Below are 12,341 nucleotides of genomic sequence, written 5' to 3'. Positions count from 1 at the left end.
TACAGGAATAATGAGAAAGACAGGGGAGAATTTTTCCACACCCTTTATCCAGCCTTATAATATTCTTTCCAAAGTTCATTATGCTGTCAGATTTATAATTAGGAAAGTTATGTATATCTCACAGTAGTTATTAATAACTGAACATGAGAGGCCTGTTTGGCTTCAGTCAGTCTGTCCATCTGTCTGCGTAAGAAGGCTGTGAGTTGTGACGATGGCGGGTGCTTCTGAAATACATAAGAAAACCTTCACAATCGAGCATCCCTATGGCATCATTTTAAGAATGACACATTTCAGTATGTTACAGTAATTTGAAAAAAAACTTAAATTATAGTTACATAAGCAAACACAACAGTGACACATTAATTCAGTAAGAAATAAGTATTTAGATGTATGAAAACTGAAGGCTTTGGTATAACTAATGACATGGGTACACACATGGGGAAACACTGACGAAAGTACAGTGAGAACAGAATGTGTTCTGGCCGTAAATTTTAGTGAAACTATGGTTGTCTTTGTTTACTTTATTTTTAACATCTTATTGCTTCACTGGTGCTTCCATTTTGTGAGACTTTACAATTTTTGTCACGTAGAGTTGTTTGACATCTGTGGATAGGTTTTACATTTTAAAATACAAAAAGAATTGACATTCTACAGAAACATGACTCATAAATTGAGTATATTAAGTAGGAAGACTACCAGCACCTATAACGTTACTTACAGTCTGAGCGGAACGGCTACTTTTACTCAGGACATTTAAGAACATTTTACTCCTAATAATTGCTTTTACTACAAGTGAAGGATTTACTTATTGTGGTAGTGTGTTATTTTTATTGATGAATTTGAATAATTTATAAACTACTTATATTTACAAATCCCTCCCTTGCTTAGAAATGGATATCAAATAAAGCCTTGCATAATTGGCCTTATAGTCACAATGGCTGGATCACATTTACAGGCCCCGAAGCAAAATTCCTTAACTACATTTCAAAAAGACAAATAACATTTTGTCAACCTTTAAATCATCATGGGATCCTAATTATGAGAATGTGTGCCTTGCTGCACAGTAAGAGAATAGTTGTGTATTTTGACCTCAGGTTGAGCCTGGTGGTTTTTCTGGTGGCACCCTTCTTCTGTTTACCGTCATCACGCAGGAGAACTAAGCAATTAATATTGCAGTAACTTTTTCTACACTTGCACAACATTTATTAGAACATTTGCACCATCATTGCCAGGACTAAATATGACTCATCTGAGTGGGTGACACTTGCAGCTGCACAGAAAATAATATAGTCTCCCAATTAGCTGATATCAGCACAACAGTCCTGAAGAAAGAAAACGGAAGCGGATCGATGCTACTGTACACCAGACAATGTATTTACTGGTCATTTATTTGAGTTTCACCACATCAGGTGATTTCTTTTCTTTAAATCTCTCTGCTTCACTCTCGCCCACATTTTCCCACCTAGCTCACTGCTAAACCACAATAATGTCTTATTATTCAATATTCATCAACCTTCTGATTTCATTAATTAATTAAATAATGAATACGCAGTGCAGGTTTGGTCAAGAGTCAGTGATACAGCTCTGCTCAGATAATAAAGCTATTATAAATTGATTAAATGTGGTACATATAAGTGAACTGATACAGTAGGCTACAAGAAAAGAGTGTGTGACATATTTATAAACTTGAAAGTCATGGTGACACTGTAATGTATGAGTCAAGGAAATAACCCTTAGTGAGTATGTATACAGTAACCTACAAAATAACATAGGAACACACACACACACACACACACACACACAGTCTTGTGAGGGGGAACAGCTGCCCCACTCCTCTGAATTCCTACAAGAAGGAAAACAAAAAGACAATGCTCACTATAGAAACCAGAAGAAAAAAAGCCACCAACAGTAATCTTCTGGTAATATGACATCTTCAGCTTTGTTTGCGAAATTAGTTTGACAAGATGAAGAAGGATTTACGCTGTGGGCCATAAAGTTAAAAGTGTGTTGAGGGTGTGAATCTTTCATTAAAAAAAGAAATGCTCAAATCAAAAAATGCTTGGTATGGTTAAATGTAAAAATCTAAATATAAAAAATTATACTATGTTTGCAAGAGTGCGAAAAGAACACAGCGTTGAGCATGAAGGATTAGGCAGACATTTACAAGTATCTGGTTTCTACAAATACCAGATGAGAGTCCAGTATTACGGTTCATTCTGTTTAGATTACTTGATCCTGGTGTTTATTTTTACTCACTTCTATCTTGTTTTCAACCAAAAGGTTTTTTCCTTAACCAATACTCTAATTGATTGTGTTCTGTTAACAGTTTGACTGTTTCAGTGCTTGCGTGAATATTGGAGCACCGTTGTAATCGCAACAGAAACCTAAGTAAATAAGGGGAAATGTAGCTGTAGGATTTCTGGTAAAGGTAAGGTACAGTGATATATTATCTCCTCTGTGGGTTAAATGCTCAGAAACTTTACATGTATGTGACCAGGGACAATATGGTTTATCCCACTTCCTCAAAACATACCATTAGTCATAGGAATGTATATGCTGTAAATGTATGCCAGTGTACGTGTTGAGGTGTTTGCTACAGAAAAACTCTGCTTTACTTGTCAATGTGGGATGAAAAGGATCAGTGTTCAGGTCTAAACAAACAGCCTTATTTGCCACTTCACATCTGGGTGCTTCAGATCTTGAAAAAAAATCTCACAGAGCAGGAATGATGTACCACTCTGCAGAAAAAAAAAACCTCTGAATGATTAAACACAGGAAATACATGTGTGTGCTATAGGCCTAGATGAAGAGCATGCATGAGAGCTAAGTAAATAAGCCACTTTGCTTTCACATGCCTACGAAACTGAAGCGTTTCACACAGCTAGCTAAAAATACACAGTTTTCTTTCTCTTTTTTTTTTGTTGTTGTTTTACTACCCGCCCTTCTCTGAGCTCACTATGAAACTTGAGGCGGAGGGAGGGTCATCCGGGAACATAGCAAGTGGAAACTCCTCCCAAAACATGGGGGAGGGGTTTCATAGCATAGTACATAAAAAGGTTCTTCAGAGAGAAGAGCTCCAACTTGACTTTAGTCTGGACAACGTATCGAACAGTCAACCGTGGATCAGAGCTGAATCTTCATCTTTTGGCCAAAGCGGTACAGCATGTCCGAAATGCTTGACAACATCTTCACGAAGGTGAGTCAAAGTTTAGGAATTTTGTTTTGGAAAAAAAATAAATAAAATGGCTTCATAAAGTTGAAGTGGGTCAGCTCTGTAACTCCTCTCCCAAAGTGTTTGTTTATTCCTGCTTTTATTCCTATTTCTGTGAATCACTGATTTGACAGTGAATTTCCTTTGAACCGAGTATAATAGCCACATAGGATTTGTTAAGTTTAAAAGAGATAATGATGGAAGGGAGACAGCGCTGGGCTGTTTGTTTCTTCAGTTCCAATCTTCCACCATCAGAATATCCAAGAGAAACAGAAAATAGCCAAAATTGCAATAATCTACATTTCATTTGTATTTTATGATTGCATGAAAATGGAAGATAAAGGTGTAATTCTGCAGATTTCTTTTTTTATAATTGCCTTCTTAATTACTTTGTTTTATCTTTTTTTCAAATGTATGTCTTTAAGAAATACAAGATCTTAAATATATACCTGGAATTAGCTATATTTTGCTGAACAAAAGACTTGAAAGAATTATTAAAAAAGATTTGTTGTAGAAAGTAGGTTTTAAGAGGAAAATGATGATGGGATATTCAACATACAGTATATTGCTCTAAAATAGCATTACGGTCTATATATTAACTATGGCAACCCTCTGTAACAGAACTTTAGGAACCTGGCCCTGGATAGGAACCTGGCCCTGGATAGGAACCTGGCCCTGGATGCCTTGGTCCCGAAACAGTCTCAACTCAAAGGCCCAGGCCAGAGTCGGCTGAACCGGTCAGCCTCCGTCTTCTCTCCCCCCTCCCCCCCTGCCTCCTCGAGCCACAGCTTGAGCACCGAGCATGTTAACAATAACGACAACAGCAGCCCTTTCTGGTCATCCAACATCTGGAGCCAGGGCCCTGTCTCCAAACCGAAACCGCTCTCCTTCAGGCCCGACCGCTCCATGAGCCTGACCGAGTCCAGCAGCAGCAGCCTGCTTTCCTCTTTTGGACAGCTCAAAAACCTGGAGGCTTTCCCCTCTGCTACTACTGTGGCTCCACCGCCTGGCTTCCCTCCCTCAGCTTCCCTCCAAGCCCAGGTTCCACAAATGGTGGCCCCTAATCGTTACAAGACTGAGCTGTGCCGTGGCTTCCAGGAGACAGGCAGCTGCAAGTATGGCAGTAAGTGCCAGTTTGCCCACGGCGAGGCAGAGCTGCGTGGACTGTTCCGCCACCCCAAGTACAAGACCGAGCCCTGCAGAACCTTCTACAACTTTGGCTACTGCCCCTATGGCTCACGCTGCCACTTCATCCATGAGGACAGAATTAGCGGAGCGCCGTTATCAACGGCCAAATTCCAGAATCAGCAGCAACCGACTCCCAGTGGTCAGAATCAACGCCACCAGCTACGCCAGTGTGTCAGCTTCGCCGGGTTCCTGGGGTCTTCACGCAGCTCACCTCCTCCATCATTCCCTTCATCCTTCAATGATCCTAACTTGGGCTTCAGCCGTGCTCCATCTGTTTCCCCACCTCCCGCTGATCTCCTCTCCCCAGTGTTTGGCGATTCCCTGCAGCGGGAGGCAGCAGCATTCCAGTTTGGCAACCATCAGACCCGTGCCAGCACCGGAGACATCCACAACATTCCTCTTATCCTGGAGCCAAAGTCCCGCTGTGTGTGTGGCCATGGAAATAACTTTAACATCAGCAGAGTCTCTGCCAGCGTGGAGGACGGCCACCAGCAGGACAGCAGCATGCTGTTTCCTGGTCCTGGAGGCCACGGAGGATTCATGAAGCCTGCTGGACTCCAGCGTTTCTCCTCTGAGGACTCCCTGGAGGACAGCTACAGCAGCAGCAGCGGAGGTTCCAGCGGAACCGAGTCTCCCACATTCGATGCAGCCACCAAGAGGCTCACTGTGTTTGAACGCCTGTCCCTGTCCGACTAAACAGATCCAAAGAGAAGGAACAGAAAATAACTGACACCGTCAACTGTGTCTGTTTATCTGGACTTTCTTCAGAACCAGAACTGATAAGGACAAGTCAACCTTTGACACAATAACACTTAAAGTTCTTAATTTAAGTTTGTAAAATGAAACTCGTCTTGGACAAACTACACATATTAAGATGATTTTATTAGCCAAATGTTATCAGACTCTATTTTTATACTTAATGTAGCCTATTAGACCTTTGTATGTGGTCTTCCATAAAAATGAACTCCTCTGCAGGTCTTGACAGTACCAGTAAATAGTCTGGTTTGTACTTACCGTAAATCTATATTGATCAAAATGGCTTATCTTTAGTGATAATCATGATCTCCAGTGCCTTGAAGATTCTCCCTGCAACATGGCTATTTACTCTCAGTGCCACAAACAGTGTGTTTGATTCAGTAGCCTTAATCAGTGAGACCTGACATGTGTCATTAATGCCATTTTATCTGTGATATGCACTTTACAGCTAACCCAAATTGGGGAAACTATCAGTCTCCCAGTAGCATTTAACCAAAGCTTCATACTTCACTCTGCTCTGTGTGTGTGTGTGTGTGTGTGTATGTGTGTGTGTGTCTGTGTGTCTGTGTGTGCCTGTAAATGTGCGTGCGTGGGTGTAAGTATGTGTGTAACCATGTCATTTTCTTGAGACCCGGGGTGCATGCATTTTTAAGTTGCAGAATGCTGGAAGATCAAAAATGTGCTACCAGAAAAATGTATGTCAGTCAGTTACGATATGAATATCTGTTTCCTGACACACTTCTGTTATCTTTGCTAGTTTGTAAATTGCACCCCATCTTTTATTGTCCCGTTTGTTTGATAACCTGTTTCAGGGACTTTAACACCGCAGTATTCCTTTTGGTTATTGGTTGCCTTGTGTTGTTTAACTTAAACTTATATATTTATTATGATATTTATTTGTGTTTAAAGAAAGAAATATGTATTTTGTACTATTTATGGAGAAATATTCAACCTCTGTGAAATACCAATGTGAGAAAAAGCAGTAAAAAAAGAGAATCTTATATTTTTAATTGCCTTAAAGGGACAAAATAAAATTCTAAAAAAAGAAATGAACGTATGCTGTTCTCTTTGACTCCAATTTGTTATTTAGTGAAAATTAGATGCTTGCTCATCTTGCTTACAGTAATTATATCTTGCATCTTCATATGAATGCCTATATAGTTTTGTAACTTACTCACCCAGTAGCTTTTAGAGATTAGAGGGGAATTTAAGGGGAAAGGATTTAGTTATAGTTAGAGGTATACTTTGCCTTCAATGTAGGATGTTATTAATAATAACATAACATTTGATTGATGTGTTGATACATTAAACAATACTGGCCCTATGTTGTAAACGGTAAATAGAAAAGGAATCATTTAAAAAAATATTTTTTCTAAAGGAACATTTTTCAGCCATGTTTTAATAAGTGGCTGAAGATCAATTATTAACTGATTTTGCCTGAAAGTAAATAATAAATAAGGACACAATCCTACATTGTCAGCCTCATACTTATAGGGCCCAGTTACCCTCCTGAGAGTTCAAAACATTTGTCGTTTTAAATATATACAAGACTTGATTTTATATTCCTATTCTGTTACATGTTACATTCACAGAAACAGAAAAAAAATAGTCTATTGCATGTGGAACTCTCTATTATGTGTTTTGTGGCATACAGTCTTCTTGTTGTGTATACAGTACAGACGACAGCATTTGGATCACCTCAAGAACACTGGCACGTATACACATTAACACACAGCTTTTCAGTCCAAAGGTAAAAGATGTGGTGCTTTGCAATGATACTCCAAATTGGTGTAAGAAAATACCTTTTGGATTTCTACAAATAGTTAAAAATACACAAATAAGATATAAAACAAAACATATATGTTTAAATAAGGTCCCACAGTACACAAAAAAGATCGGGTTCAAAACAACAATGGGTCAAGAGCAGGTAGTGTTGGTAGTTCACATGCAAATTTCATGTTTGAGAAATCTAAAACAGAATGAAAATTCCAGAGACTTCTTGATATTTTCCGATCCCACTTAGTAGTTGGGCAAGATGGACTGCAGTCAGGGAGGAGACCAATCACCAAAGGAATTGCAAAATGCCAAGGCAAAATCAGCCAATGCAGCCCAAGTTGAGGTTAAATGTCAGAGACACCAAAAGAAAGCCAGTTCTGGATAAAACATACACCTGGAGCTATGGTAGCGGGAGGAAATATTTTTGCTGTTTCTACCAGGAATTGGGCTCTCTTAACATCATCAATCCACATCCCTGTTGAACTGTATCCTTGCATCCCAGAAGTTTATCATGCACTTTTGTGATCTGGGGAAAAAAATAAAAGCAACGTTCTTACATTGGATTAAAATAGCCTACCTGGTTACCACAGACCTAGGATGACTTGGACAGACAATCCTTATCCAAGTCATCTGGCTGTAATTGAGTAAAACAATGGGGAAGAATGAGGGAAAATCCCCAAATCTAGATCACAGCTATAATCAGTGCTAAAATGACTTCCACAAAACATTGGATACATTTTATTTTCAATATTTCAAAGAAATTACTTGAAACATGTTTTCTCTAGGTCATTTCTGACATATTCTGTGTATAAATAAATTTAGCCAGTCAACAGTTAACCCATATAGAGTTCTTAAGATATGGGGTTACACATAATGTTCTCTCTTCACTGAGAATTTTCCAGCTGCTGTAATTAAGCTTTCAACCGTTTTGATTGATTGATTTGATCACCTCTGCTTCCTGAGCTGAATCACCAATGTTCAGAGCCTAACTGATAGCAACTGTTATGGACATGATTGTGTAAGGCACATTTACAAGTTAAGCAGAAGTTCACGAAAACTCCCTGTTGCAATTTCCACTTTACAGTCCCAGTGCAAACTTGTGTTGAGCAACCCGCCACCACAGCCACCACCCCGCACATAGTGCCAGAGTACTGGATTCTGTGTAGCGAGGCTGCAATCTGGAAAAAGAACAAAACATTTGTCACAGACGAAAAAAAAAAAAGGCCCTTTTAAAAAAATTGGGAGAGGAGTTTCTCAAATAATGATGAATCTGGGTGCCTGGGTAGCTCAGTTGGTAGAGTGGGCACCCATATGTAGAGGTTTACTCCTCAACACAGCGGGTCTGGGTTCAACTCCAACCTGCGTCCCTTTGCTGCATGTCATTCCATCCTCTGTCTCCCCTTTCATTTCTTCAGCTGTCCTATAAATAAAGGCCTAAAAATGCCCCCCAAAAAAGAAAACATCTTTAAATAATGACAAATGTTGCCATTTTGTTAAGGGGAGTATCTTGATTTTAATTTTAAGCAGATGATGATCTGCAACACACATTTAAAGTAATGTTGCCAGGTCTGGATGGTGCAATTTGTTGAGATAGATACAACTCCAAGTCAGTGTCTGTTCCAAAGTTCCATTGATCAGATCAATCTGGGGGGGGGGATTTCTTAAGAACTTCAGAGTCTAAGAAATGTGCATGGGAAGTTTTTATTTACAAGGCTACACTGGGGCAACTTTTTAATAACTTGTACTCTCTCCTATTCTGTAACATTAAAAACATTGGTTCAGTTGAATTAAACTTTTGTATTTTTGCCCATTGGGTCTGGTTCAATTGGGTTCCATTGGCCTCAGTCCATTTCCACACAAACTCTACTGTGGTTCGTTTGTGGTGAGAACATATGGTGGCCCAACCACAGGATCGTGTGGTGATATGTGACACTTGTATGAATTGAAAAGCTAAATAAGAAAGTTTCCACAATTTGTATGCTGTCCAAGCCCCCTACATACTGCAATTATCAAAGATCATCTGGTAACCATGGTAACATGTAAGCATGTCAAGATGTGAGTGTGGGGATTTTCCACAACATTCAACAATAGGTTTAAACAAAAGGTGTGCTGTGCTGGTGTCTTACTTTAGGAAGTTCTTCAATAAAAAAAAACAAAAAAAGATCAACATCAACCATTTCCCCTTTCATATTTTTGTGATCAATTATGTATTACTTCATAACTTAACATAAACGGATCCATTTGTAAATGACTCAACACGCTACTTGCCAGGCCTATAGGTCTCGCTGTTTCTGCTACAGAAATTCACCAAAAACGGAGGAGAGGTGGAGCATGCGCATAAAGCTTGCGCGCTGTAAACAAACAGACAGTAGAAGAAGAAACCAAACACAAGAAGAAGACAACGAAAATAGCTAGTGCAAGGAAACCAGAATCGTTTGTGTGGACCGATAGTGAATTGTTGTTATTGTTGTTATGAGACGTCGTTGCGGGATAAGAGGTCGAAGGCTAGAGGTCGAGGGGTGTGGTGAGGACATCATCGATATGCAAATATGCGGCTTCGCCGTCCAAACGAAGCCACAAGGGCAGCGTTTTCAAATCTTTTCACCCTGGGCCCAGGTTTAAAAAAAGGGCGTCTTCAGGCAGTGCGTTTACAGGATTCGTTTGGACGATCGGCCAAAACGATGCAAAACGTGTGTGTTTATACCAAAAAGTGTTTCCGTGTGGATGGCCTCTAAGAATAAAAAAACAACAAATGTTACAATTCTTTAGTATTATTGTAATTTCAACACATACTACGCACATATACAATAGCATGCCTACACCTTGTGCAGGGAAGTAATGTAAGAAATAATATATGCAGACACACATACAATGGCATACACATTGTGCATGCCAACTGTAAGTGAAAGAGAAACAATGAAGTAGGGAAATTCAGTAGTACATTAGAAAACTATAAAACAAAAATAAATACTTGACCAGAGTCTCCACCCCAAACACCCCCTAATCCCCCCACACCTTATTTATTCCAACCTATCCCATTTCCCTCATCATACTGCAGCATATGGGTTTCTGTCCTTTGTCTCCACGTGTCAATCATTGTTTATGGCAGATGAAAGCCAGTTGCCATCTCAGCTCATGATCAGTTATTTCTTTATTTGCTTTGTTTTGCTTTTGACAACCAGACAGGATAAAAAAAAAAACTCACAAGGCACAGTGGAGGATAAAAGTCAAGAAAAATACTTTCAATACTTGGTTCATGTGTGATAATAACTCAGTGTGAACACAAAATATATGAGTACTTTCAGACAACAAAACTTTTTTTCTCTTTAGTCCAAACCAAGGAACCAAACTACACCCTTTGTGGTACTTTCCCACTTTAATGTCTACCTCGTGTTTTTAGGTCTATGCTAAGTGCTATGTGGGCCTCAAATTGATAAACAGATATACACATGTATATATACAGATGTCCTGTAATCGGAAATTCTCTCTTAAAGCTCTTTTAAATTTGGCACAATTTCCATATGACTCTTGGTAAACTCCTGTATTACACCTTGTCTATGACAGGACACATTTAGCACAAACAGAAAAATAGCTGGTAAGCTTTTTATAGTCCAATTGAAACATGCTTGTAAAGCTGTATCACCATAGCTTTTCCATTTTTATTATCTTTTGTACTGCTTGAATATACTTGATTTAAAAAAAAAAATATGAGCAACACACCGGTTAAGATTTCTTTAAGTACTAGATTTTAGAAACTCAGTAAACCTCAGCTATGGCCACAATTGTGCATTGTGTCTTTGGACCAATGGCAGGATGTGTTGCTATGGCGATGGACAATGACCACAAAGTGTAAACAGCAGAGACAAAAAGAAGGGATCAGTGTGTGTGTGTGTGTGTGTGTGTGTTCACAAATATTAACTCCCCAGCCTGTTCTCACCCCAGACTGGTTAAAGTTCACCAAACTCCAAAGCTCTTACATGACGAAATACTGCTGAACAACAGATAGATTCAGGATCATTTAAAAATCCTAAATGGTTTTCTTAAACAGCACTGAATGAAGCTCAGATGAAACTCACTCATCACAGTTTAGGCTCTTAATTTTCAATTTAAAGTATTCATTTCACCATTACCTATCTTATTCAACCCCTGCAACAGGTCATTCCCTCAACTCAACAGTTCCCTGTGGAACTGTTAATAATCAACCACAAAGCTGCTCTCTTTGCCCAAGTCACCTGATCTCTCTCTCTCTCTCACACACACACACACACACACACACACACACGATAAAATCAAATCAGGGTGGAGATCTATTAAAGCAATTACATACTGTGTAGTCTAAAGGTGAGAATGAGACAGAGATCCTTATCCAAAAGAAACTTAAGCAACAGTTACAAAAGGACAAAACAAAACAGGCATCCATGCATGTCATAACTGCTAACAAACTGCAGAGTGTTTGTTCTGGAGGGACAAATTAGATCAAGGTAAGGGTAGGTAGAAGATGAGTTAACCTTTTCAAACTGAACAGGTAAGAAACAAAAACTGAGCCATAAGGGAGAGACAAGAGGGATTAAAAGGGCAAGAAAAAGCAAGTAAGAAAAAGCTGAAACTTCAGTGTGGCGCGAAAATGATTTAAGGCGGTAAAGACTATTTGTTCTTTTCACCAGGTAAAAGGAGGAGTTTCTTTCAGCAATCTGTTTTCAACTTTGCTGCTGGTCAGGCCAGTTCTGCTGGAACGTTTTACCATGAAGCGATCAGCAGCCAAGATCCAGAAACATCATACACAGTCACATTCCTACCTGCAAAATGTGTGTGTGTGTGTGTGTGTGTGTGTGTGTGTGTGTGTGTGTGTGTGTGTGTGTGTGTGTGTGTGTGTGTGTGTGTGTGTGTGTCTGTGTGTGTATTCAGTGAGGTTTCAGCCTTGCATTTTTTTTTTACAGCTCCTAAAAACTTCTCCCTCTCTTTCTGTCATAACATGCAGACTACACATTATGGTTGAGTAATCTTTCAACTCCAAACCTTCGTCAACCATTCGGAGAGTGACGGAGCATGTTATGTAACTTCTTCTTTGCTAACTAGGTCATTGGAAAGCCCTACCTGTTTTTTCTTTTTCTTGGAAAAGATAAAAACTTGGAGGTTAATGCACCTTAAAATACTTAGAAACAGATCATTTGAGCTTTGACCCAATACTCCCCCTAAAAACCCCTCTTCATTTGGGATGTTCCTGCAGTTTGGAGTTGCCTTGAAAAAGAGTGGTAGGCCAACTCTACAGCAGTATTGAACGAGACGCAAGTCAGGATCAGACAGACACCGACCGAAATATGGCAGCATTAAACTAATGACAAGCGCCGAACTGAAAGTTCTAACAGCAGTTCACGTCCGCTTTAACGCTGCATTACTGCCCTCCACTGTT

The 12,341-nt window shown here is 39.4% G+C and overlaps 1 protein-coding gene across 1 annotated transcript; it reads left to right on the top strand.

Moving 5' to 3' along the window:
- Positions 1-3,061: 3,061 nt before the first annotated feature.
- zgc:162730 (uncharacterized protein LOC564559 homolog) lies at positions 3,062-6,204 on the top strand. Its single transcript, XM_039783378.1, has 2 exons — positions 3,062-3,196; positions 3,833-6,204. The coding sequence occupies exons 1-2, from the start codon at positions 3,164-3,166 to the stop codon at positions 5,093-5,095; spliced, it is 1,296 nt and encodes a 431-aa protein (XP_039639312.1). The 5' UTR covers positions 3,062-3,163; the 3' UTR covers positions 5,096-6,204.
- The last annotated feature ends 6,137 nt before the right edge of the window (positions 6,205-12,341 follow it).

Source organism: Perca fluviatilis, chromosome 2, assembly GCF_010015445.1.
Source record: "Perca fluviatilis chromosome 2, GENO_Pfluv_1.0, whole genome shotgun sequence".
Classification (NCBI taxonomy): Eukaryota; Metazoa; Chordata; class Actinopteri; order Perciformes; family Percidae; genus Perca; species Perca fluviatilis.
This window is presented reverse-complemented; position numbering and strand designations above follow the sequence as displayed.